The sequence below is a fragment of the Cucurbita moschata genome, unplaced genomic scaffold (assembly GCF_002738365.1).
Source record: "Cucurbita moschata cultivar Rifu unplaced genomic scaffold, Cmos_1.0 Cmo_Scf00010, whole genome shotgun sequence".
Taxonomy (NCBI): domain Eukaryota; kingdom Viridiplantae; phylum Streptophyta; class Magnoliopsida; order Cucurbitales; family Cucurbitaceae; genus Cucurbita; species Cucurbita moschata.
The window spans coordinates 5,367,742-5,394,718 of record NW_019268526.1 but is presented as its reverse complement, the minus strand read 5'-3'; the positions used below and the strand labels follow the sequence as shown (position 1 = coordinate 5,394,718).

Below are 26,977 nucleotides of genomic sequence, written 5' to 3'. Positions count from 1 at the left end.
CCCCCCCCCCCCCCCCCCCCCTAAATGCAGAATGCAAGTTCCAAGAACACTCAACATTAAGGAAACAGAAGAGAACTGGAATTCATAAGATGAAGAAATTTTGCATTGAAGAAGAGAGTCATATCATGTCCATACCATTTTCACATCATCAAAACTCTCCTCGTACTGCCCTGCAAATTCATTGACAACAACAAGCCTCCGATTCCTCCGTTGGTTCCTCCGACGCCGGTGGCCACCACTGGCCGAGAGCTGCCACTCGCTGCCGGAGTTGACAAACGAACTTCTCAAATCCACCAACCGAGACACGGCCAAATGACTCTTAGCCTTAGATCTCCTAGGCAAAACCAAATCCCCACGACTTCTGAGACTCATATTGGTAACCGGCGATGAGTCCAAACACAAACATGGGCACGGCGGCGAGTCGATCACCGGCGCACCCGCAACACACAAAGCTCCCACCATTCTAAAAAAAGACTCGAAGATCACAATCGTTGAGAGAAGCAGGATTTAGGAAGTGGTATTAAAGCAATTGAAAAGAGAAGCAATAGAATATAAGAAGTGGAAATGGGTGGGAAAAGGCTTCGGCTTTGGAGAACAGGGGATTGGGTCAAAGATTAACCGACCGTGAGAAACTGAAACTTCGAGTATTCAATTTGGAATTGTCCATGATTTTGTTGTTTTCTTTTTTCAAATTACGCATTCCAACTCCCAACTGCCAACTTAAACCAGACATTCTTCTAAGGTCCTAAATCATCCATGCAATATGTCCATTTTTCCCAATGAAATGAAAATTTGTACTTCCTTTTTTTTCTTAGCTTAATAATTATACGATGAGACTTAAAATCGATGATGGTCAACTTGGATATAACTCAGCTAGGAGGTTAGATGTTCATATCTTCCATTGTATTGTTGAACTAAAAAAAGTCGATTCTAGTTTTTACCCTAACACACGGTTGATTTTTTTCTGTTATATAAATTTACATGTTTTTTTAACTACTAAAAAAACCTTTACCATATATCAAAACGTCAACGTAATTATCTAAACCATCCCACTTACCAATAATAATTATAATTATAGATATCAAGTCCATGTTATACTTATATCAGGAATGTACCGTATAATATAAATATCATGCATACATTGTCACAAACATAGTATTAATATAATAAACAAACATAGTATTAATATAATTATTAGGCATATATCACAATAAGCATATAACTAAAGGTGAATTTCTTTATAAAATGTGGGGTATTTCATTTATTACATTCAAGGGTATTTTGGTAAGAGAAAAAGTTTGATAAATTCCTAAAATCCTACCAATAATAATGAAGTATGACATAGAATCCACACCCATTGGGGTTTAAAATCAAAGTGGATTTTGCAATTTATTGAGCTCGTCTTCAAATTCATGGCCCAGCCCGGAACGAAATCGGGGGTAGGGATCCATTGCCACTGAGGCTTAACCGGAGGTTTCACTTCCTCACGCGTATTTACCTTCGGAATTTCGATTCAGCCTTCACAATCCAACTGAAGCTGCGCGGTCGTCAAGGACGAGAACTGGGTATTCCCTATCAGCGCGAACATGTTCTACCGAGGGTAACCTTCCCCTATCTCTATGCTCTAGTTTTTCTTCATTCTTTGTTTCTTTTCCCCGTTAATTCTCACAATTTGACGTCGATTTGGGGCTCTGGGTCCTCTCCTTTTTTTTTCTTTTTTTCTCTATCTATCTCCTGTTTGTGCTAGTCTGGTAGGATGATTAGTTGGCATGTTTATATGATTTAGAAGGTTGGGCCATTGAATTGTCATCAATTAGCTATGGGTGTTGGGAACTCTTGAGCTTTAATGTTTATTGCCTAATAATACATGAGAGTGTTTTAGAATGAGAAAAATACGCTTAAATTTTTTTGCCTGGTGGGAGAGAGATTGGAAATTGAGGGAAGGACAAGAGGACCAAATTAGTTCAACCACCAAAGAAGGCTAAAATGGATCAGTGTGAATCAAAAAGGAAGGATGACTTTAAATACATAAGAAGTGTATTCCATCTAAGGGTATTGACAAAAAATTCAAGTGTTTATGTCGCTCTAAATCTGCCAAAAAGCTGCTAGAAACAGCTGAACCACAATGTTTGCTTCATTCTCAATTTTTGTCCCATGTCTAGTTTAGATATAATGTCAACAATATTAGGAGAAAGAGAGTAACAGCTGAATGAATGTATTAGGAACGGTTTCTAAATTGTTTGCTAAGAAAAAACCACTTTAATTGGCTTTTTAAAATTGACTTAACGTTGGAGGAGGCCTTTGACATGGTTGATCGCAATTTATTGGATATGGTCTTGGAGAAAAAGGGCTTTGGCCAGAAGGAAGCAAGTGAATATTCAATTGTATTGACACTTCCACTTTTTTTATTTTCGCGATGGAAAACCTCATAGTAGAATTGAAGCCTCAAGAGGACAAGTTTATCATATGCCCTACCCTACCTTGGTCTCCCGATTCTCCCCACAAGATCCCTTAATACTGCTGTGAAAATCAAATATAGAGACAGCTGACTGTCAGGATTGAAGATCCAATGGCCTGAAACCTTGTCTATTGTTCTCCTGGATGAGGAGGTCCTAAACTTTTTAGATATTTCCACATGTGAAACTCCAAATTAAACACATTTAAAAAGTTGCAGGCAAGATTTGTATTCCCTTTCGGTATTAGCAGTTGAGTTAGAAATTGAAGCATCTGGCTTTGTTTTTTCTTGTATATATCTTCTATGTGTTCTGAAAATAGTGAACCTTCCCCACGTTTTATGTATATGGGAAACTTGAAATTGCAGATCTATATTTTTATAGCCAAGAAAGAAGTAGATGCGCATAGGAACCATGTCCTCATTTTTAGCATAGAGAAATATTTTTCTTAGATATTCGAAACATTGATTTTTTGATCTCTTAGGATGGTGTATTGACAAGGTTTCCGTTTTTGTGAATTTCATGTTTCTGTTTGGACTGAAGTCCATATGCTGATGGTGGTGATGGTCGAGAAATGGGTGCAAAGCGTCAAAGGATAGTTGATCAAGGATCTTCTTATTATGGGACCCCTCCGGGTTCTGGGTTTATGTATAATACAAGTCCCTATGCATGTGTTAGTCAGCCCCCACCATTTCCTGTTGTCAGACTACGGGGTCTCCCTTTTGATTGCATGGAAACTGATGTCGTCGAGTTCTTTCATGGTCTGGACGTAGTTGACATTCTTTTTGTCCACAAGAATGGAAAATTCACAGGGGAAGGCTTTTGTGTTTTGGGTTATCCTCTGCAGGTTGATTTTGCCCTTCAAAGGAACAGGCAAAACATGGGGCGGAGATACGTCGAGGTATTCAGGAGTAATCGACAAGAATACTACAAGGCCGTAGCAAATGAAGTTTTCGAAGCATCGGGTGGGTCACCAAGAAGAACTGCACCCAGGTCAAAGTTAACCGACGAGGTAAAAGACTCCGCCGAACACACCGGTGTATTACGCTTGAGGGGTTTGCCATATTCCGCAGGCAAGGATGACATACTGGACTTCTTCAAAGATTTTATCTTATCAGAAGACTCCATTCATTTAACACTGAATTCAGAGGGGAGACCAAGTGGGGAAGCATTTGTGGAATTCTCAAATGAGCATGACTCGAAGGCAGCCATGTCCAAGGATAGAATGACCTTAGGTAGCCGTTACATAGAGTTGTTCCCATCCTCTCATGAAGAATTGGACGAAGCAATCTCTAGAGGACGGTGACACCACCTATACTTTATTCACTGTTTTTCTTCAATTACTATGTTGTTTTACTTTAGAAACTGTGAGATTTATGGAGTTAGAAGTGAATAGGAGCCAAGTCTGTTTTGTGTACTCTCCAGAACCATTGTTTGGCAGACGAGCAGCAGGTCGTATCCCTCGACTGCTTGAATTTGTGAAAAGAATTGGTTTAGTAGTATATGGATTGACCATTTCTCTGGGCAGAGATGCTCAAAATCTTCAATCCCTCTGCATCTTGATCAAAATTTAGAGGTTAGATTCATATGTGTGGGGTAATGCTGTAGTTGATTTATAGCCTCTGCCATTTTCGTCTTCAAATTAAAGTTGAAAGAGATTGAAAACTGTATCTGTAGGCAACAATTCATAATATGCTCTTTCCAAACTGAAACTTAGACAGATTTTCTTTGGATAAAGTTGAAAAAGGCAGAAAATGGTTAAAGGAGACGGACATGGGGAACGTGGATTAATATAAATTTTAATCAACGTTGTATTAAAAGAATAACTCTTCCTGTTATCATTTTTATTATAATAATTTGCTTGCTATTTGTTGTAAATACGGCAATTATATAATTATTAGGAATTTAAATTATTGAAGAGCCTACATGATGATAGGCACATAATATATCTATATCTATATATATGGTTATGATCATGAGAAGTTTCTATAATTATGCCAAACTTTAAAGCAACAAATTTCCCCTTTCAATTTAAAAAAAAAAAATCTCAAATAAACAGAGGAATCTTCATAAATAAGTAATTAGTGCAACTCCACCATATGTATATATATATATAATTTACATTTATGATTATAACCAAATATCACCAAAACAGATTCTATAGCTACGAAGTACAACATTTTTATTTGTTTTTTGTTTGCTTCCATCTGCATTTTCTTTGATTCTAGCAACAGATAAATAACTATTAATAAATAAACCAGAGAGAGAGTGGGTTGGGTTGGGTTGGGAATTTGATTCCACCACGGGCAGAGGGCAGCCTGTGCCCTAATTTTAAGTCGTCAAATTAGCAGTGCAGTAATCCCAAGAAGACTGCCTAAAAATTTGAACTCCATCTCCCTCCTCTCTCTCTCTCTCTCTCTCTCTCTCTCTCACACTGATTATTGCCTCGGGCAGCGGGCAGACTGCCCTGATTATCTCTGTTTATAACCAGCTCGAGATGGGCGCGAACACACTTGTGAAGGCGAACCCTCTTTCTCTCTCTCTCCTCTCTCTAGGGTTTTGTGGGTTTTTGAAGTTCAACCCTTCTCTTTAATGGGCATCCTCCAAAATTCTCTCAAGTCCTTCTCCTTTTAGAACCCCCATTTTCAGAACCCTCTTGCTTTAACCCCCAACAAAAAAGGTTCAATTTTGTTTCCAAACGTTGTTGTTTGTTGTTTGTTCCATTTGGGTTTTGCCTCTTCTTTTTTCCCCCCAGAGGCAAGTTCCTCTGCCCCTCTCAATCGACCCTTTTGAAAGTACCTGAAACAGAGTTCAAAAACCCCTTCAAAATGGCCCCTTCTGGAGGCAAAATGGCCACGAGAACCAGAGCTAATTTACCCAACTTGAAGCTGAACAAGAAAATCAAGAAGACGAAGAAACAGCAGCAGCAGCAGCAGCAAAAGCTGAAGCAGATTCCAGCGGCGATACCAAACGACGCCGTTCATTTCACCGACGACTCTACTGACATCGACGGCGGCTGCAGCACTCCAAAAGCAGAGAGATTCAGAATCCCGGATATTCTAACGTGTCCGCCGGCCCCCAAGAAGCCAAGACCCTCTTCGGATTGCTCATTACGACGATCGCCCATTGCCTTTTTTGCTCCTCCAGAATTGGAGCTCTTCTTCTGCGCCTTGCCGGTGCCTGACATTTCAGTCTGAGGCCAAAAGCTAACTAATCCTCGTGTGTTTATACAAATTTTACAGATATGAATCATCAAAAAAATACCAAGTTCTTGTTTTTCTCGTCTCTTTTGTTAGATATTAGTTTGAATAAGTTTGGGTGGCGGGGGGTTCCCCCTTTTGTGTGAGAAATTGAGCTTGGAGGTGCAGATTTTCAAATTAGGTTTGCTCTGTAATATTATTATTATTTATATATATATTTTGGGAATTTGAGCTGTGTATTGTAGGGTTAGTTTGTCCTTGTCCCACAACTTTCCCTCGTGATAATTTCAACCAATACCTCACTTTATTTTCATGGTGCTCTGTTTCGAAAGCTTCACCCTTTGTTTATGGGTTTAGGGTTTATGGCAGTTATGGTATGGTGCATATTCCAAGAGAGAGGCATGAGGATGATGAGAAAGTGAAACGGCGTCGTGTTACGCAGCAGAAGGCTGCTGTGACGCAGGACTATGTTTCCCTTTCCTCCATACAGAACCCAACACTTTCCCAAATTTCTTTCATTTTCCACGTGGACTTTCTGCAATTACCAAAACTAATTTCAAATCCATAATCCTTAAATACAAAATAAATAAGTAGTAAGCTAAAAAGTAGTTTTGTTTTTACCTTTTCAAATTTATCTTTTTACCTTTGGATTACAAACATATCAAATAGAATTATTTACTTTTCTATTTTTTTATTTATGTCATAGTTGATTCTCGTTAAATTAATTTGATATTATTTAGGAGTAACTTAAAGTTTATAAGAAAAGAAAATAAAAATGATTAGAAAATGAGATAAATTATTTGAGAATGATGAATTAGATTTGATAATCGAAAGAATTATAGTAAGTGAGATTAAAAGGGGAGCGGGTAATGAATTATTATTATTTATATGACTTTGTCCGAACTCACAAAACTAACCTCATCCAAAACAACATGAGAGAATCCAATGAACCAACTCGTGCGGCTTCCCAATCACTGTCTCAAAAATAATGTTTTACCAAATGGAATCTCATCATTTTTTTTCTTTTTTCAAATTATTCATTTTTTCTTAAATTAAAAAAAAAACAATATATATATATTGATGAAACTATGGAAGCCCCACATGTGTTCTTGGCACAATCTTTTAGAATCTGCTGTAGCTTTAAGGAATTAAAAAAAATATGGGAAAGGACAGTTTTGGTTTGATGAAGAAGTTGTCTTTAAAATGATGTTTTTTTTTTACTTTTTTTTCATTTATAAGTATTTAATTTAGCTTGCCCTTTCCTTTTATTTCCATTATTATTTTAGTGTTTTCTTAAGCTTTTCTTTTAATAAAAATTATGATATACAAACAAGACTAAAATAATAATTTAAAATTTGAAAGAGCCATTATTTTTAAAACCGAGATATTTTCCACTACTAGCGAACATTTATACCTTTAGATATTTTATAATGATACAATCAACACTAAGTCAAAATGAATAACAATGTACAAATATTACTACACATTTTAAAAGATGAAGCCAGGCAGGTTCCTAGGGGCCAGCCACATAAAATAATATTAACTTCACTAATAAATAAAATCATTGAAAAAACCAATTATATACCAAATTATTATATTAAAAAAATAAATAAATAAACTCCTAAGAATATATGCACATGTGATTGCATTGGGAAATGCTTGTATTTAAGCTATGAAAGTGTAATATATAATATAAATAGAAGGATAAGATAAGGAAATGGTGAGTTTTGAGTTTTAATGTATGGAGCTTTTTGTAATATTTCCATTAATAATAATGGAGACATTATAATTAGATTGGAGAGTGGGAATTAACCCACCCGGCCATGCCAACTCTTTCTTCAATCATGCCTCTTTTTCAAAAGCTAAAACGTACGTTTTATAATTACTTTTATTATATTTTCTTATTTTATTTTTTAAAAAAACATCTTATGTCATTAAAAAAATCTTATGCAATTTTATATTTTTACTAAATATACATAATATTAAACTATTGAATATTCTTATTGTTTTGGTATTTGAATATTCTTATTCTTTTTTCTGTTGAGTATCTACAACTTTGCTTAAAAAAATGATTTATTATTTATAATTCATTTCAATTTATAAATACCTTTTCACAATATCATTATTTTTTATAGAATATAATAAAATGAAAACTAAAAAAATTATCATCGGTAATTAATAAAAATCTACTATACGAGGGAATCTTATCAAATAATTGGGGGAGTGGATGGATGAAGTTTTTTTTTGTTTTCTTTTGAGGAAAATTTTGGATTAAACTTGTACTTTATACTTTGATGTTTCAAATTAGTCTAATAAATCAATCTAATCAATTTATATATATATGATCATGTTTCAACTTTTGAAGAATCCGAGGATGTTCCAAGGGGTTTTTTTTAGGAAAACAAATTTAGTTCTTCTTTTCCTTTTGAGTCAAAATATTTATAATTTTATTTGTTCAAATATAATTCTTAAATCATTTTTTAAATTTATGTTTATTTAAATATACAAGTACAACCAAACATCCTCTTTATCATCAAATTCAGATATAAAGATTTTATTATATAAGAAAATATTAATACTTTAATGAGTTGAACTACAAAGACTGGGTTGACAATGGAGTATTAATACGAGGTGAACTTCAAATGAATTATCGTGAATGCCTATATCCAAATGAAATCTATATCCAAATGAAATGGACGTGTTAGAAACATGAGTGGCAGCTTTTAGGGTTTGTAGAAAAATCTGTGGCAGCCTTTTGTGTAACTTTGTTTAGAGGATTTGCAGAAAGCAAAGCAATAACTCTTTGATTGTGATACACTTATTTCTATTTGCTTTCCCTTCTTTCTTTCTTTTGACCATCTAAATCATTCTTTACTTCTCTTTTTTCTTACCTCCCACTCTCTCACTCCCATCCCATTTTCAACCTACTTAACTCCAGAGTTATATGATTAAATGACGATTAAAATAAAATTATTAAATTTTATCGACAGTTTTCAATTACATATTTGACGATCAGATATAATTTACTTATTTACGAAGTAATGGCGAATAAACTCGTTCTCCTTTCTTTCACCCCGTATTTCTTTCTTTAATTTCTTTCTAACTTTCTTCCTTTGTTTTACCATATTCAGATTAAGGGACGTTTATTTCTTTAGGAAAAGGAAATAAAGAGACACAATTGGGGAAGTTGGGCCTGATAAAGCGTGAGTGCTGTTGTTTGCGTATGGGCCTGGCCCATTTCGTACGTACGGCCCACATTCCATCTTCTCTCTCCTACTCCATAATTCAGCGGGTCAACGATGAAGGAATAGCACATCCATATGATTTATAAGAGAAATAGTAAAATTAGTATTAATTAATTATAACTCAAAGTTGGGCTTCAATAATTAGGCATCATCTTTGCTTGAAGCCTTTGGGGGCTTCCTAGTGCACCCAATCATGGTTTTTAGGTACACCAATGCAAGCTTATCCGAACCACACTAAACCTGAGCCACTTATATGCTGCCACGTTTCATGTAATCAATTCTTAACCATATTTGTCCGTACAACTACATTCTTTTTTTTCATTATTTAATGTTTTGAATTTAGGTTATATGGAATACATGAAAGAGAGTTGGGTGGCATGTCAAATAATTTGTTGGGAGCTTACAGTGATATCATTACCTGAAGGTGATTTAAGAGATTTGCGAGATCAGGAACAAGTCTTGAAAACAAAGAGGCATTAAAAATACTTGGGATACGTGGCATGCGCTGCTGTCGCTACTTTAAAGATGCGGTCCCCACTTTTGCGCCAAGCGTTTCCCGGGCTTTGCTCGTCAAGTGAGTGTCACGTAAGTCAAAATATATTATCCCAATTTCCGCTTTTTATCCTCAAAAACGAATTTCCATAACCTTACCCACCCGTGAGATTCAGACCCTCACCACCCACGTCAACTGGGAACCTGCTTTAGCCGGTTCACTCGGCTCACAGGCATCCACTTAGATAGCCTAGTTCGAAACTGGAAGAGGAGGTCGCCGGTGGAAGACCAGCTGGAACTGAAGTCGGGTCCCGCAGTGGGTAAGGGAACAGTAGCCGTAGCTCTTGAATTTGAGTTCCCACAAGGGCCTTCGCTTTGGCACTGTAGTTACAGTGCTCTCTCTTAAGTATGAGAATCGTTGAAGAACTGGATTGAGTCTTCGATTTCTCTTTCTGTTTCTCTCTTTTCCGAGATTCCGAGTGGTTGCGTCCTGAATCTAGGGCTTTGGATTTCCAGAATTTTCCCTCCAAGTGAGTTCTTCTCTTCGTCTGACTTGACTTTGCAAGATTTTGGTTCCTTTTTCTTCTCTTTCTCGTGTATCTAATGTTACTCCAGGGTTTTCTCAATTCAGTTCTTTATCTTCCTTTTTTTGGGTTCTGTTTATTCTCGTTGCATGAAAGCGCGCCGGTTTGAGTTTCTGGATTCATGCGACTAGGATTTGGGTTTTTGGATCACTAGAGTGGAAAATTTCAACTGGTGGTGTTCCTTTGTTTAGGGAAGGGAGTGGAATTGGGATCTTGATGGGATATTTAGAAGTCGTAAGTTCGGGGATTTTTGTTCTTATTTTTTAGGATTGAACTCGCACCGTCGTATTCAGTTTTGCTCCTTCATCTGTCCCATCTTTTGGCATTGGGTTCTGTTTGTTGTCTGCATGTGGGGATTATGGTTCGTACAGTCCTTATTGGCGGAATTTTGGTTGGAATATCAGTCGCCAAATATCGAAGTGAACGTTTTCTATAGAACGCTATTAGTTACCCCTGCCCTTGCGTGTGGATCATTAATGAGCTGAACTGAAATGCTAAAGAGAACTTATTTAGTACAAGATATTAACTATGATTTGATATTTGGGTGGAGCGTTTTAGGATGATTCGTCAATATAAGCATGCCACTTTTTCCCCTCTCGTTGTCATTTCTGAGTTGTGGTTGGAAGAGTGATAGAAAAAGGTCGCCTATGATAATTTATAGTCTAGCATGGAAATAAATCGAGCACCAAAATAGGATACGACGGTGGAAATAGATAACAGAAGTTGTTTTGAAACTAGTATGGAAATAAATAGAGCTCCGCTCAACATTACGGGAATTGGTTTATGATTTGAATTATAGATCGTGGATGATCTTGGCTTTCCGTTGAGTTTTTTGGATATGCTGCACTTCTGTCTCTTCAAAATTGAAAATTTACGAGTTCCAAGTTGTGTCCGAAATTATGCAGTTGCAAAATAAGAACTTTTTTGGTTTCTGTCTCTGTTATCATAGAACTCAATTGATGATAAATAAACAACTTAGCTTGGAAGATCTGAAGGAATTAATTAAAGGTGTAGAGCATTTTACTTCCAATTTGGTGATAAGCCTAGTCAAGCGGAAAAATGAGCAGTGCTCTGCACAAGGATTGGATATAGTTAAAGTATGCTCTGGGAAAGAGTTATGTAATCATAATTGGAAGGAAATAAAAAACGTAGTTGATCGATAAGGATGGCACTTGCTTGTGCTTGAGCTTAAGCTTTTCTTTGTGATTATCTCCTAGCCTTTCCCTCTATTTTCTCTCAGCTTCCTGACTATTAAACCGCCTCCAATTTGACAGAAAACTATTGCCTCCCTCATCTCAGACCATTTAATTTAAAACTGTAAGCAAAACTGCTTCAGCTGGCTGGTGAATATTCTTCTTTTTAATTTCCTTCTCTCACACGTGTTATTTTAAATCGAAGGAATCAAACAATTTCCCCTTATCTTGAGAAAAGAATAATGAGCATGGACGATTTCTAAGGTTTTCAAAATGAACGATGCTTCGTGGTTCCTCTTTTCCTTTTGATGTCTCCTTTCCGGTGCTTTTATCATAGGGTGACAGCTTGTTCTCTGTTTATCCAACATTTATTTTGCATGGCCTATGTATTCTAGTTGACTCCATCCTTTTATCTTATCTAACACATATATTTGCGAGGAAGATATGCAGTCAAAGCCTAGAAGTGTGAATCAACTAGAATCTGAACCACCAAATATGCAGCAGACTAGTAGTTATTCTGAACCTTGGTGGCGTAGTATTGGATACAATCAGATTTCCCCGCCAGCAGCAGGAGGAAATTTGTCCAATTCAACATCACTGGAATGTCCTAATGGTGCCTCAGAATCTAATGACGGACCATCAATGTCAAATGATGATTTGAATGAAGATGATGATGATGACACCACAAAAGATTCACACGGTATGGGTCTCAACTTACCTGCTTACTAAATCATGTTATTGTTCAAAGTAAGGCACTTATTGTTTTTAGACTCCTTAGTTATGAGCTGGAATTAGTGTACATGATCTTGAAAACTGAGGACAATATAACCTTATTGGATTGTTAACAAACATGTTATTATCGATTCAGCTGTAAGTTATGGGCAAGTACAGAACAACAGTCAGCATGCTGTTTCTGCTGCACCTACAGTGCATGGTGGATGTATCACACAACCTCCTCAGCTTGAACTTGTAGGCCACTCTATTGTGAGTTCATTTGCTAGTCTGGTTTTTTCTACTTTATAGATGTCCTTCTGACTCTCAGTGTCCAATTTTTTAATATTGAACAACATTCGTTTCTTGAAACATCATATTTAAGATGCTTTTAAATTATGTGGGATTACTAGTTTATGTTGATCTTTTTCAGGCATGTGCATCAAACCTATATCAGGATCCTTATTATGCTGGAGTGATGGCTGCCTATGGGCATCAACCGGTATGTGGGTTAAGAAAATAAAAGATCAGATGATGATATGTACACGTATATATGTATATCTTACTGGTAATTTTTGCACCATGTTCACAATTTTTTTAATTATATTTTAGCCCTGGGTAAACTTGATGGTACTATACCTTTTGCATCACTTTTTTATTTTTATTTTTTTATTTTTTTTTTTATTTTTTATTTTGCTTTACCTTTTCAATTATTCAGGAACTTCATTGTTATTCCTTGTCCATATTTTCACTTTCTCAAACTATCTCAGGTACAATAGCATGTGAGTATCTAGTGAACTAACTGAAAATTTCCAGTTTCTTGGAAGAGGTTGTCGTATGATTATTATAGTATCTTGGCCTGGAATTAGTTATTTCTTTTTTCTTGGCCACAATGACAAGGTCATATGTCAAGGATGTTTGAGATCATTGTGGATGTAAACATTTTTTTGGGATACGTAAGAATTGAAGTTTGCCTCTGACAAGTCCTTATGGTAGGGTTATCCTCCTTTTCTTGGGATGCCGCATGCTAGAATGGCTTTACCTCTTGAGGTGACACAGGAACCTGTTTTTGTGAATGCCAAACAATATCAAGGGATCCTAAGGCGAAGACAAGCACGTGCTAAAGCAGAGGTTGAGAACAAACTGATAAAAATTAGAAAGGTATGACTGCTATTCAAATAATCGTGTTTCATGTACTACAGCTTGTCTATTATACATGTTTAAGTAGCTGGGAATCTAACAACGCCTTTTTAATTGTATTTTACTCTTAATGAAGTTCATTCTTTCCTATGCTGTAAATTTGATTTGGTACTTACAAAATTCTTTACCGAGTACTTTTTCATCTGTTTAATTACCATAAACATGACATGTGAGTGAAGGGAAACTAAAAAGTTATTTAGTTGTGCTGGACAGTGCAGTGGATGTACTCGCATTCGCTTTTTAAAATAGGTATAAGGTTATTTCCAACACCCATATGAATTACCAGGTCGTATCAAGACCTTACAAGACTGATAAAAAGATTTAAAGGAAAGATGTAATGTTGCATTGTGATTATTGTTTTGCAAGACCAGAGCATGTCAACTGAAGGTAAAGGTATAATAAACTGTCTCCCAGGGATCAAGACATTTAAGTTTTTAATTCGACTTCTGAGCCTTCATTTACATTTCACGTTGGGTGTTGAGCTGACCAGAGATGGTGGACTCACTAGTTCAGGTTGAGTTATACTGAGTCAAAGCTGGTCGTTCATGATTTCATGATTTCTTGTTGCTGTATGGCTTATAATAGATAATTCGTTGTCCTTTGAGACAAATATGGCTTGGCTGACTCAGACTCATTTCTGAGTATTGTTCTATGTGTGTGTGCTCGCATGAGCCACGGTCCGATTAGAAACATCAGATGTGATTGAGAGTTGGACGGGTCATTTGGCTGGTTGGTGGTTCTGTATGTTCGAAGAGTGATGATTGTTCACTCTCCGTTTTCTTTTTCTTCTTTCCTGTTTGAACAATTCTTTTAGTATAGCCTATATGCAGGTTTGTATGTTTCTGAAGTTCCTCCAATATTTAGCTTGTGTTTTATGCTACACAGCCGTATCTTCATGAATCTCGTCACCAGCATGCCATGAGACGGGCAAGGGGTAGTGGAGGACGATTTGCCAAGAAAAATGAAGTTAATTCTTCGAGTTCTACTATGAAGAACAAGGACTCCGGTTCTGGTCAAGCTTTCTCGTCGCACTCTGCTGGTTCATCGGGTTCTGAAGCTGCGCCTTGTGCCTTGGCTGAAACCTGGAATTCTTCCAATGGCCAACAAGAAGCGAGGACGCAGTTGCATGAGGCGTACAAAGCTCGAAGTTATGTGAATGGCAGTGAACAATTTCATAATTACAGTAGCTTCCAAGCTTCCTCATATGCTTTACGGTCTGGTGAGAGAGGTGATGATGGAGACTGTTCAGGACAGCAACGAGGAAGCATCTCAGAAAATCAGGCAGCACAGAGGCGTCTTGCCATCAAGTGAACCTCCTGGTTGCGAAAATATGGGGTGCCCCTAGGCTATCTACGGGCTACATTCCCTGGCAGTTTTCTGCCAGGCGGCAAATCATTCTTGGCTTTGTTCTGGTGCTTGTTGCTTGATCGTAAAGGAGACGGGATGATATAAGTTGGCCATTTGAGCCCTTGTTCTGGTTCAGTCCTTGGATGCTTTATTCCAACCTCTCCCATTTTTAACTTGTGTATAGAACAGACTCCATAGATTTCAAACAGTTTTCCTTTTTAATTAACAAACACCTTGCTAGATCGAATGCATAACTGTTATGTACTTGTGAGTGTGTCAAGGCTTGAACTTTGATCCACGATTTGGTTGCAAATTTATGTCCAAGTTTTCCCGGTTTCAAATATGTTTCTTTGCTATTATATGAATCCGGATTTCAGCACCCACTGGGAATACTGGAAAATGATCTAAACCTGTTGTAGCTTATTCAAGGTGAGCTGTGGTTTGAACCAAATGAAATTACTTGGACACCACTTCAGTTGATCTTGGGTCGGATCCCCGTTTCGACCAATTCGGATGCTTATTTGATTGCAGGTTCCACCATGCTTGATTAGTGTTGTGAAGGGTTAAACCTTAAAACTGCGCATTTCCCCTTCTGGAAATGAATGGATACTGATTTCATTTTGGAAGTGTGAGTGAAATAAATTAAATTCAAGCTGTCTTGACAACAATTATTTGATCAAACGCACTTTTGCTGATATTTTGGTAATAGAGATTTGTTTTTAAAATGCCTTATAATTCAGTCATTTTTCAAATAAATAAAAGTACAAACTTTGAATAACATTTATTATTTGGCTACTTTTATTCTAGAATTCTAATAGATGCATTGAATGTAAAGTTAATCGGATAGAGAAGTCACATTTTCCCACTCAGCTTGAATTGAAATTATATTATTATTTGGCAACGTAAAAACTATCCTTAAGCGACAGGGACAGTGATGATTGAATTTCTCGAATAAAATGATACTTTCTTTTTAATTTATTTCTTTTTCTAATGGTATTGGATAATGAGTCATTTATATGACTTAGACCCACCAACAAATATTATTTTGCTGAAATGCAATGATTATTGTAATAATTTCTTGAATTCAGTTGGGAATAGAGGAATGGCCTCGTGGATTGAAAAGGAGGGAAGAGGTGGGGGAGGAAGGTCTCGTTTGCCTTCCGTCTTGGTGGAATCCAAGAGTGGAAGAAGAAGAAGAAGAATTTCTTGGAGGAGAAAGAGAGACTCTGAAACTCCATCTATCAATGCCGCCTTCCCGTTCTTGAGATACATCTTTCTCCTTCAGATTTCAGATAAAAAGCCCTCCAATTCTCCCCTCGCCCCAACTTCTCCGGTTATTCTTCTCAATGTCGTTGTGATTCCTCATTTTCAACTGAAAATTCCAGGTGGGGGTTTTCTTTTATAGCATTTTAATCTCTCAATGGGAAATACAATTTCTAGGCCACGTGGGATTGTCATGAAAATGAATAGATATCTCTCTCGGTTTATCTTTTCATCGTTTAGAATGCCCTGGATTAGGTGCCTGTTTTGTTCTCTGAGAAATTATGATATCTTGTGCAAGTTTTCGATTATCTATCTATCTCAGATTCTCGGCTTGGTCCGTATCGTTTGTGACAAAAGCTTTGGATCTTGGCTTGTATTTTGGTGTTGTTTATGAATCTCTACTTTTATTTATGTTTTTGACCCTTAATATATTTGCTTGATGGGTCTTCAAATGTCTCAAAAGGTGGGAGCATTTTGACATTTCTGGATCTTGCCCATGGGTAATTGCTGTGCTACTCCTGTTTCTCCTTCGGGTAAGCCTAAAGGTAAGCACAAGAAGAAGTCCTTTCCATTTTCTGGTAAGGGTAGTAGGAGCAATGTGGTTGGTGCTGATAACAAGCTTCGGGTGTTGAAAGCTCCAACTGGTCATGACATTTCGGCTCATTATGATCTTGGGCGTGAGCTTGGTAGAGGTGAATTTGGTGTAACATATTTATGCACAGATACTAATACAGGTGAGAGTTTTGCCTGTAAATCTATATCAAAGAAGAAACTTAGGACTGCTGTTGATATTGAGGATGTGCGAAGAGAGGTTCAAATAATGAAGCATCTCCCCAAGCATCCGAATATTGTTACGCTGAAGGATACTTATGAGGATGATGAGGCAGTTCACATTGTGATGGAACTGTGCGAGGGTGGTGAGTTGTTTGACCGAATTGTTGCGAGGGGGCATTACACAGAGCGTGCAGCGGCTGCTGTTATGCGGACAATCGTTGAAATTGTTGAGGTGAAAAGAAAATGCTGGTTAACTTTTAAACATCGGCAGACTTTTATTTTCTTGTAAATTTAGTTTAGTTAGAATATGTCATAATCTGGCGTTCATACGTCTGTTGTTGTAACTGTTCAAGTCCATCGCTAGCAGATATTGTCTTCTTTGGATTTCCCTTTCGAGTTTTCCACACTCTTATAAAGAATGTTTCGTTCTCCTCCCCAACCGATGTGGGATCTCACAATCCACTCCCTCCCCCTTCGGGGCCCAGTGTTCTCGCTAGCACTCGTTACCTTCTTCAATCAATGTAGGACCTCTCAATCCACTCCCCTTCAAGACCTAGCGTCCTTGCTGGCACAACGCCCTGTATCTGGCTCTGATACCATTTGTAACAGCTCAAGTCCACCACTAACAGATATTGTCCTCTTTGGGCTTTCCCTTTCGGGCTTCCCCTCAAAGTTTTCAAAACGTGTCTCGTAGGGAGAGGTTTCCACACCCTCATAAAAAAAACTTCATTCTCCTTCCCAACCGATCTGGGATCTCACAATTGTATTTTTCATATGACTTCGAGATTTTTATTCTTGAGAAGTAATCTTGTTTATTTACATGTATTTCATGTTACAGGCTTGTCATAAACATGGAGTGATGCATCGTGATCTCAAACCAGAAAATTTTCTTTTTGCAAATAAGAAGGAATCATCCCCATTGAAGGCCATCGACTTTGGACTGTCTATCACTTTTAAACGAGGTATTAAAATTTTCATGTTACAGGCTTATCAATTTTGTTGTGCATTCTTGTTTTGTTTGTTTTGTTACACTGCCCGCACCTTTCTATTTGTACATGTCATGAAACGTACTATACATTACTGTTTCTATTGGATTAGGTGAACAATTCAATGAAATAGTTGGCAGTCCTTATTACATGGCCCCAGAGGTCCTGAAAAAGAACTATGGTCCAGAAGTCGATGTTTGGAGCGCCGGGGTTATCCTCTATATTTTACTCTGTGGCATTCCACCATTTTGGGCAGGTTTGAATTTTTGTTCTCTACACAGTTCATACGTTGTAAGAACAATGAATGCATATACACCGTTTGGTTAAGAAATAAGTTCTCATTGCTTGTGGATAGAATCTTTCACATAAGTAGCTTGTTAGTGTAGTTTTTGTAGTTCTTCTTTTAGATTTCCTCCTCATAAGCTTTCGATTTTCGTGTAGAAACTGAACAGGGTGTAGCACAGGCAATTATTCGCTCGGTTATTGATTTTAGGAGAGACCCCTGGCCAAGAGTCTCTGAAAATGCAAAGGACCTTGTAAGAAAAATGCTTGATCCCGATCCCAAACGGCGCCTTACCGCTCAGGAAGTTCTAGGTATCATGTCCACTGATTTCACACTTATAGTTTAGAATGTGCACAGAATACCTGAAATATCATTTTGTGCAGACCACCCTTGGTTACAAAATGCTAAGAAGGCTCCAAATGTTCCATTAGGCGAGACAGTAAAAGCAAGACTCAAGCAATTTTCTGTGATGAACAAGCTCAAGAAACGAGCTCTAAGGGTGATCATAAACGTCATTTGGGGTGTTTTATAGGATAGATTGCCTGAGTTATAAATGACATTTCATTTGATTATTGTCCTTAGGTGATCGCTGAGCATTTGTCAGTGGAGGAAGTAGCCGGCATAAAGGATGCATTTGAAATGATGGACGTTGAGAAGAGGGGCAAGATAAATTTGGAGGAGCTGAGAAGTGGATTGCAAAAGCTCGGACAACAGATTCCAGAAGCAGATCTTCAGATACTTATGGAAGCAGTATGTACAATTCTCTGTTCTGTTTTGTTTTTGTATCCTTGAACGTGTGTGCCTTGAATTTGCTATCATCCTTCTTTCTTGGACTTGTTTAGATTTTGTTTTTCCCCCCCGACAAATGTAGGTAGATATAGGGGCCGATGTTCTCTAAAAAGAAAACTATGAGATCCCACATCGGTTGGGGAGGAGAACAAAGCATTTTTTATGAGGGTATGGGAACATCTCCCTAGTATATGTATTTTAAAAACCTCGAGGGAAAAGCCCGAAGAGGACAATTTCTACCAGCGGTGGGCTTGGGCTGTTACAAAAAAACAAAAACTAAGCATGAATGGTTAGATGTCGCTGTGATTCAAAGGCAGTCTATTCTATCTTGTGAAGTAGTAATCAAACCTTTAGACACAATTACTGACTCAACTTTTTCTTTCAACAGGCTGGTGTTCATGATGATGGAACTCTCAACTACGGAGAGTTTGTTGCACTTTCAATCCACCTCAGAAGAATGGCAAATGACGAGCACCTACATAAAGCTTTTGCATTCTTTGATCAAAATCAGAGTGGTTTCATCGAGATTGAAGAGCTTCGAGCTGTGCTAAACGATGAAGAAACGAACAGTGAGGATGTCATCAGTGCCATTATGCACGATGTCGACACGGATAAGGTCAGTACCTCATGTCCAGTTCTTAGTAACATACACAAACTCGATATTCCTCGAAATGCTTCATAGCTCTAGTTCCTGCTTGCCAAACATCTGAAAGTAGTTCAGCTCCTCCATAGATGTTGATATAGATGCAGAAACTTATTGGGCAGTTCTTCTAACCCTTTGTATTCTGGTTTTGTAGGACGGATGCATAAGCTACGAGGAGTTTGCAGGAATGATGAAGGCGGGAACCGATTGGAGAAAAGCATCGAGGCAATATTCACGGGAAAGATTCAACAACCTGAGCTTGAAGTTGTTCAGAGAAGGGTCATTTAATCTTACTAATTAAGGTGTATAGATAAACCGTCTGAAAGATGAAATGATTCAACCGATATCTGAAGAATGCAAATATTTGGTATATATATAAAAACACTTATGTTGGGTTTTGTGCCATTCGTTTATGATATAAGAGCCTATAATTATTAATATTATCATCGTTTTAAGTCTATTCCAAGTCAAACCATTGGCTCGGGATCAAGGTCCAGCACTTTCTGGGATCTTCCTGCTAACCTCCATTAATGGTGTCTTTAAATTCATGTTCTTGAACAGAGTGAGATATAATGTTCCTTATTTTCGTCGAATCATGGTTTTCATATTGAAACGCTTCTGGATTGAGTTTAGTCATTTGGGTTCTTAGATCCGCTTTGAAGTCTGTCCACTAAACAGCCAACCAATATTATACCATAGGAAGAATGAATGACCACATTACTTGAATGTCGTGTTTTGTTGAGATATATTCATATTGGTCGGACTATTTATGATGGTATAAAGGTTTTGATTGGTTTAAAAGTGTGATAAAAAAGAAAGGAGTTGCAAAAACAAGAACACTGAAGGGGGATTCATGGCAATTCATAGCTTTCTTATACAGATTTTACAATAGAACTCGGAGACCAGAAACCAAATGAAATGATTTGACAGGGAAGAAGGAAGAAAAAAAGAAAAAAGACAACAGAGAAAACATCTGGAAATCATTTGCGGCATATACGGGCAGTGGGCATTGTGACACAGATTGGAGCATACTTCTGCTTGGCCTCAGCGGAGCCACGTGGGGGCTCATCCGCCATCGCCGCCTTCGCGAAGGTCGCAGCTGCCACAGTCACAGCGGCCGCCACTAACTCCCGCCGCCCTTGGCTGCTCTCCACCTTCACATTCTTGATCTCCAAGTTGGCGTTGGAGTTGCTGTCAGTGGCAGCGGCAGAGGTGGAGGCCTTGGTGACGAAGAGGGCTCTTCGGGCGGCGGCGGCGGAGGGTTGGGTGGCGGTGAAGGGGAGGAAGGAGGCTGTGATAGACATGGAGGCCATTTTCGGGGATTTGGAGAAATTGGGGTCTGAGGTTGGGGAGATTAGTGGTTGTTGAGAGAGGTGGGTGAAGGAGAAAGAGGATATAGTCTATGTTTGGGAGTGTGTCCGGCTGATTCAACCCTCCTTCTGCTCATTCTTCATTCAAACATCATCCATTTCCTTATCCTATCACATTTCCTAACCAATGCCCTCTTGCCACGTCTTCTCCTTTATCTCTTTCTCCAATTACAACTCCTCTTTACATGCTAGATTCACAACCAACCGTTTCTACCATGTTCTACGATAACAATAATTTTTTTTAGCTTTAATTTTAAATATACAAAATTAAAAACTAAAAACTTTTATAAGTAATCATATTGTCTACTTTGGTCCGCTACATATCATCGTCAGCCTCACAATTTAAAACGTGTCTATTAAGGAAAGACTTCCTCATTCTTGTATGGAATGCTTTATTCTCCTCTCCAACCAATGTGGGATCTCACAATTCACCCTCTCGGAGCTAGTGTCCTCACCGACACACTTCCCAATGTCTGACTATGATACTATTTGTAATAGCTCAAGATCACTACTAACAAATATGGTTTGTTTTGGTCCATTACGTATCATCGTCAGCCACACGGTTTTACAACGCATCTACTATGAAGAGGTTTCCACACACTCTTGTGAGGAATGTTTGGTTTATCTCTCTGACTAATATGGGATCTCACAAACCACCTGAGTTGGGAGAGGGTAGCGAAACATTTCTTATAAAGGTGTGTAAACCTCCCTCTAATAGACGCGTTTTAAAATCGTGAGACTTATAGGCTAATGTAACGGAGCAAAACGGACAATATCTACTAGCCGTGGACCTGGACTGTTACAAAATTTTTGTAATTTAATCTAAATTTTAGGAAAAATTTTAAATTTGGTTTGTACCATTAATTTATTATCATTGAATTTTGTATACATTTTGGAGCGTGTATTTTTACATGTATTTCCATGAATTACAATTATTACAAAAACAATAATAATAATAAAAATAAAGTGGTAGATTTAAGATATAGTGAATTTATAAGGGCAAAAATTTGAATTTTGAAAATTGAACAGGTTAAATGGAATAAGGTTGAAAGTACCCCATCAAAATAGTATTTATATTATTTAACAGTAATATTTGGAATTTTTTTAATTTTTAAAAAGGTACTGTACTGTGTATCTGTGTGGTAACAGAGAGTCGTTCTGCTTTCCCAATAACCGATTACTTGAAATATTTTCAAATTTTGAAATTGTGAAATCCAAATTCAATTGGGCCTTAGATCCGCTTCTTTTGGGCCTTGGTTTCCGAGCCACTTGACTTGGGCCTTGCGCTCCACTAACCAACCACATTTCATGCAGCCACTCACCCACTGTTCCCCTCATTATTTAACTTTTCGGGGACAATTTTGTAAACATCCATTTTTATTCTATGGGTTTTATTTCAAAAATGAATATCATTTTTAAAAAATAGGAGAATATTTAATTTTATCCAAAATATCTCACCAATTTTTAAATAAATAGAGAAATAGAAAAAGACAAATATATGAAAATTACTGAGGAAGGATAAGATTGAATTTTCCATTAATAATATATAAATAATGTGCGGTAAGTGAGATGACGTGGACAGCGAAGAAATTCAGAGAGATAGCGTTACAGCGCGCGCGCGGTCACATCATTCGTGTGAGTTTGTTGATTTGATGCGCTCTCTACACTGCCACTCCATTATTTTTATGGTCACACCATCCGTCAACTATTCTTTCAATTTTTTCAAACTTTTTTCTTTTAAATATCCATAATTTTTTTTTGTTCATTTATTGATTAAAATGTTAACAATAATAAACTCTCGGATTTAACTAAAATATTGGTAACATTGTGATGCATCTTAAGAAATTACGTAATAATTTTGGTTCGTTACACATCGCAATTAGCTTCAAAATTTTAAAATGCGTTTAGTAGACAGATTTTCATACATATACAATAAAATGTTTCATTTTTCTCTATAAGCTATATACTTATTTTAAGAATAATATTAAACCAATGCAATGAGATGTATTGAAGCACATAGAAACTAAACAAATTTTAAATAATTTCTCAAATAACAACTTGGTCCTGGGACAAGTGGAGAAATGTCTCGCCAAAGAGAGTTAAGATTTGGGTGTAAATAAATTAACAAAGTTTATATTTTTTTTATTATATTAAATAAGGTGTGGTACATTTTACAACGGTAAAAAACCATGAAATTGCGTGAAGAAATAGTATGTCCCTTATTAAATTAACCACTTACGATTTTTTATTTATAAAAAAAATGAAAGTTGAAAACTTATTGATATTATATGTCACGGATTTTGTTTATCAAGTAAGTTTATATGCACATTAGTGTTCCTTTTTTATTTTCTTATATCTTAATAATCCTTAATGATGAGCTAAAAAAAGAATATATATATGTATATATATTAACGTTTATTATAAAAAGGTGATTGAGAAAGAGAATTAAAATAGTGTAAGGAGAAAGGTATGATTTAAGTATAATGAAATGAAAAAGAAACAAAAGTGTATAATTGTAATTCTAAAATTTTCAGGCAAATCAAATCTAATAATGTGTCACACTCTGTCAAAAAGAATGAAAAATATTGTGATTTCTCCATTTGTCAGTGGAAGTTTAAACCCCATAAGGAAAGAATTTGAATTTAAATATAAAATAAATAAAGAATCTATTTTTTAAGAGGAGAAGAGAAGAGAATAGTACAAAGCCCCAACCAACTATTCCCTTAAACGGCACGTACCAATACTTTTCTTTCTCTTTTTTTTATTGGTAAATAGCCACCACCAATCATATATAATTATATGAATTTTGGCTGACACACACACACCTTGTTAACTGTGACTGCTGTTTCCCTTTCCCTAACATTTAAATATTTTTAAATCTTTTCTTTTTCCTTCCTAGTTTAAACTTTCAAATACTTATTTACTTACTCCACTATATTCACCAAATAATTCATACTATTCAATTTTTTTAATAATGGAGTGAATCTATATTTTGAAAATTTAATTCATAAATATTTGTATCTAATTTCCATAAAAATAGAAAATATAAAAAAAAAAAAACCTTGTGGCTTCTCAAGTAAATTATAGGAATTGAAATATAACATTTAAAAGTGGCATGTTGGAACTTGAAGAACAAACAAAAAACAAAAGGAGGGGAATTTAAATCAAACAATTGGTTAATTGGGTTTTGTCTTTTTGAGTTTGGACTAGTGGGATTTGACCGTTGTGCATAAAATTATTTAAATAAAACGGCACATTATTGATTGTTTATGTTTTAAATTGAGGCAGGAGGAGTTGAGGTTTGTGCTGACTTTATTGTTTATTGGATATTGGTATTTGGTTTTGCAAACATTTTACCCAAATTCCGAATGCTTCTTTCCCCATCTCGAGCCTCCTCCATTAATGAAACATCAAGGCCTCATTCTCACTCGCACTTCTCAACCTCCAAGGAAATAAATTAGGCCCATGCAAAAAAAGAAGGGAAAAAAAAAAACACACACACACACACACATTACAATTCACAACAGCTTTCATTTGAAATCTCTGTACTCTTACACTTCACGAGGTTGCACGCCTTCTCTCCCAATTCGATTTACCCTCTTCACTTCTCCAGCTTTCTCTCTGTCTTATTCTACTTCTTCTTCTCTCTCTGGTTTTCGTTTTCAAAACCCACTGGGGAAAGCCGAAGGAGCTTTTGGTTTTTAGGTCCATTTCATTACATTCCGATGTCATCATTGGCGACAGTGACTGCTACAAGAAGGCCCAAATGGCAGTACCCGCAACCGGCGCCTCCGACTCCCAGGATTCTCCACTTTCCGAGGAGGCCGAGGACGCGGCGCCGGCCGTCCAAGAGTGTACCTGCAAAACCCAGTTCCGGTTTCGATGGGAGAGGGAAGCTCGAGGCGTTGTTCGACCAGGAACGGGCGTTTTTGAAGGATGGCTTTCCGGTTGCTTTGATGGATCGTGGTGAGGGGAGGAGTGAGAGAGTGGAGGAGAGAGAGAACGTTGGCGTCGGAAGTGCAGCGGCGGAGGAGAAGTGGCGGTTTCAGGCGGAGATGTTGAGGGCGGAGTGTAACTTGTTGAGGATGGAAAGAGAGATTACCAACAAGAAATTGGAGAAGATGAAGGTTCGAATGGAGAGGACTCTGAAATCAGCTGTTCAAGCTCTTGTTTCTGTGAGTTTTCGTTTTCATTTTTCCTTCCACCTCAGTTCTTCATTTATCTTCCAACAAAATCTCAAAGGGAACACTGCTCATTTTCGCATTTGAAATTGGGCAGATCTCTAAACTAATCAATGAATTCAATCATGGATAAGAATAACAACACTTCTTACGTTGGTTGCTGATAAATTAAAGTAACATTTTGTACAAAGCAATGAGTTGGGATTTATGATAAAGATTGGTACCGAATGCAGATTCTAAACAACCAAGTTTGATGCAGGGGAAAAACAAGGTATATGAAGGCAAGGATATGGAGATGGTATTGGAGGAGGAGATCAACGATTTGGCTAAAAAACTCGAGAGGTTGCGAAGGGGCTCAAGAAACAAACAGATAGTAGTTAGGAAGTGTAGTAATTTTGACAAACGTGCGTCGTTACTACAGAGAAAGCTTGAGAAAATTGATGGGAACTCTGGTGAGCTGATTGCTACAGAGACGAAGGGCGCTTGTGGAGATCACGAAAGCTTCATTTCAAGTGGAAAATTTAATGTAAGAATGGTTTGAATATCCGTTTTCTGATCCTAATTGTTCGTGGTATCTAATCCACTTTTTTTATTAACTTCGAAGAATGTTCAGGTGGAGGTTTTGAGGAGAAAAATGGAAGATCTGTCGAAGGGAACTTTGTTAGAGAAAATGAGGGAGGAATGTAGGTCCATGCTTTCCATTACAGCCACCAGTTCCGTCGTCAGCTCCGCCACTAGCTCCGCCGCATCTTCGAAGATCAGAACCGAGCATCCGGATTCATCCATGCCGACACACCTACCGAATCCGGTAAATTTCTCTTCTCGAGTGGTCAAGATCAACCTAATTTGAATAGAATTCAAAACTCTATAACACGGAGTATCTGTTTTTTCCTATTCAGGACTCAACATCACAAGAACGGAATCAATGCTCAGGGCATTGCAAGGCGATTATTCGAAGAATCACGGAGCAAGTTAAAGCCGAAAAGGATCAATGGTCGCAAATGCAGGAGATGTTGAATCAAGTGAGGGAAGAGATGGAAGAGTTGCAGGTTTCTCGAGAGTTCTGGAAAGATCAAGCCCTGGAATCCGAATCTCAAATCCGATCTCTTCAATCCTCTGTAAGAACATTTCTTCACAAACTACGCAGAATAAGAAAAGAAAACTCCATTACCGTACCAATTTCTAATCCTGGTATTTTAAATTCAATTTCTGCAATCTTCAAGACTTAGAAATACTCCAATATCCTACCAATCTCTAATCTGACGATTCTAAATTCCATTTCTGCAATCTTGCGTAAAAACATTACTTCTCAAAATACATGCACACAAGAAAAACTCCATTACCTTACCGTCTGTGATGAACTGATGATTCATAATTCGACTTCTGGTAGGTTGAAGAATGGAAACATAAGGCGATTGCGCATGAAACCAAAGCAAAGGAGGTCGAGAGGTCGAAGAAGAAGGGGCAAGGACATGGACAAGCTTCGCCACCAGATGAAATGGAGAAGCATGTGCTGATTTGCCGCGTGAAGGAGAAGAATCCTAACCTCCTCCATGCACGCGATGTTCGAAGCAGGCGTAGAGAGATCTCCATTGATGAACAGCAACTGCAACAACAACAGCAACAAAAAATTCATTCGCATATCAAAACGTTCGAGAAATCTCAACGATTACCTTTTCGAGATATCACTAACAATTACCTTCATAAGTGAATTTTAGATCCTTACTTCCAAGCAAATTTAACCTTCTTTTTAGATGCTTTTGTCTGTTTCCCGAATTTGTACATATATCTGAGCCTTTTAAGGAAAACTATTTTGTGATAAAGTCTTGATTCATAAATGTGGGAAAATAACAAAAATATCCATATCAGTCCATTTTAATAAATTGTTGAACTAAGAAAAGGTAAAATATATAGCAAAAAAATTTAAAATAAACAATAAAGTTTACTTAAGAAATTGACGATTATGTAATGAGCTGATTTCTATACGATAAAACATTTGATAGCATAACGGTTAAACTAACTAACATCAAATAATTTATTTAACGTAATATTTTTCAAATGAGCTGATTTCTATACGATAAAACATTTGATAGCATAACGGTTAAACTAACTAATATCAAATAATTTATTTAACGTAATATTTTTCAAAAAAGTATTTATAAATACAAAATAAAAAGTTGGTACATCTATAAAAGTGTAAAGACAAATTTAATCCGTAATGTGTAAGTCAACAATAAAGGCTACTAAATCAACTTAAACTGAA

General features: G+C 37.1%; 8 protein-coding genes across 14 annotated transcripts in view; 6 read left to right on the top strand and 2 right to left on the bottom strand.

Annotated features, from left to right (window-relative positions):
* LOC111448989 (chaperonin-like RbcX protein 2, chloroplastic) overlaps positions 1–680 on the bottom strand; it is a 1,998-nt gene extending 1,318 nt beyond the window's left edge. Inside the window, exon 1 of the mRNA XM_023088808.1 lies at positions 136–680. Within this exon, the coding sequence (XP_022944576.1) occupies positions 136–462 (327 nt within the window). The 5' untranslated portion in view covers positions 463–680. The remainder of the gene's footprint in view (positions 1–135) is intronic.
* Positions 1–3,387, top strand: part of LOC111448981 (pentatricopeptide repeat-containing protein At3g57430, chloroplastic-like) — an 8,220-nt gene extending 4,833 nt beyond the window's left edge. The window contains exon 3 of one of the 2 annotated variants that reach the window (XM_023088796.1): positions 3,301–3,387. The gene's annotated coding sequence lies outside the window, so the exon portion shown is untranslated. Of the gene's footprint in view, positions 1–30; positions 124–3,300 lie in introns of those variants that run through there. The other variant, XM_023088797.1, reaches the window with a different exon arrangement.
* Positions 1,346–3,991, top strand: LOC111448988 (heterogeneous nuclear ribonucleoprotein F-like). The gene is made up of 2 exons (XM_023088807.1): positions 1,346–1,600; positions 2,997–3,991. The coding sequence occupies exons 1-2, from the start codon at positions 1,587–1,589 to the stop codon at positions 3,757–3,759; spliced, it is 777 nt and encodes a 258-aa protein (XP_022944575.1). The 5' UTR covers positions 1,346–1,586; the 3' UTR covers positions 3,760–3,991.
* A 1,290-nt stretch (positions 3,992–5,281) lies between these two features.
* Positions 5,282–5,650, top strand: LOC111448665 (cyclin-dependent protein kinase inhibitor SMR13). The gene has a single exon (XM_023088348.1). The coding sequence runs from the start codon at positions 5,282–5,284 to the stop codon at positions 5,648–5,650; it is 369 nt and encodes a 122-aa protein (XP_022944116.1).
* Positions 5,651–9,408: 3,758 nt separating this feature from the next.
* LOC111448699 (nuclear transcription factor Y subunit A-1-like) lies at positions 9,409–14,768 on the top strand. Of its 5 annotated transcripts, none has more exons than XM_023088397.1 (6): positions 9,409–9,483; positions 11,618–11,867; positions 12,036–12,136; positions 12,312–12,380; positions 12,875–13,039; positions 13,964–14,768. In XM_023088397.1, the coding sequence occupies exons 1-6, from the start codon at positions 9,424–9,426 to the stop codon at positions 14,387–14,389; spliced, it is 1,071 nt and encodes a 356-aa protein (XP_022944165.1). In that variant the 5' UTR covers positions 9,409–9,423; the 3' UTR covers positions 14,390–14,768. The 5 variants fall into 5 exon arrangements, with proteins under 5 accessions (XP_022944165.1, XP_022944164.1, XP_022944169.1 ...); XM_023088396.1 differs by having other exon boundaries at positions 12,036–12,151; XM_023088401.1 differs by lacking the exon at positions 9,409–9,483 and adding an exon at positions 9,742–9,920 and having other exon boundaries at positions 12,036–12,151.
* A 734-nt stretch (positions 14,769–15,502) lies between these two features.
* Positions 15,503–19,568, top strand: LOC111448998 (calcium-dependent protein kinase 8-like). Its single transcript, XM_023088817.1, has 9 exons — positions 15,503–15,810; positions 16,152–16,694; positions 17,301–17,424; positions 17,561–17,704; positions 17,890–18,042; positions 18,115–18,230; positions 18,314–18,481; positions 18,909–19,136; positions 19,318–19,568. The coding sequence occupies exons 2-9, from the start codon at positions 16,185–16,187 to the stop codon at positions 19,462–19,464; spliced, it is 1,590 nt and encodes a 529-aa protein (XP_022944585.1). The 5' UTR covers positions 15,503–15,810; positions 16,152–16,184; the 3' UTR covers positions 19,465–19,568.
* A 417-nt stretch (positions 19,569–19,985) lies between these two features.
* LOC111449001 (photosystem II 5 kDa protein, chloroplastic) lies at positions 19,986–20,593 on the bottom strand. Its single transcript, XM_023088820.1, has one exon. It carries the CDS (start codon positions 20,474–20,476, stop codon positions 20,144–20,146), a length of 333 nt encoding a protein of 110 aa, XP_022944588.1. The 5' UTR covers positions 20,477–20,593; the 3' UTR covers positions 19,986–20,143.
* A 3,263-nt stretch (positions 20,594–23,856) lies between these two features.
* Positions 23,857–26,504, top strand: LOC111448999 (calponin homology domain-containing protein DDB_G0272472). Of its 2 annotated transcripts, none has more exons than XM_023088819.1 (5): positions 23,857–24,708; positions 24,974–25,240; positions 25,328–25,522; positions 25,614–25,832; positions 26,105–26,504. In XM_023088819.1, exons 1-5 carry the CDS (start codon positions 24,259–24,261, stop codon positions 26,423–26,425), a joined length of 1,452 nt encoding a protein of 483 aa, XP_022944587.1. In that variant the 5' UTR covers positions 23,857–24,258; the 3' UTR covers positions 26,426–26,504. The 2 variants fall into 2 exon arrangements, with proteins under 2 accessions (XP_022944587.1, XP_022944586.1); XM_023088818.1 differs by having other exon boundaries at positions 25,319–25,522.
* Positions 26,505–26,977: the final 473 nt, after the last annotated feature.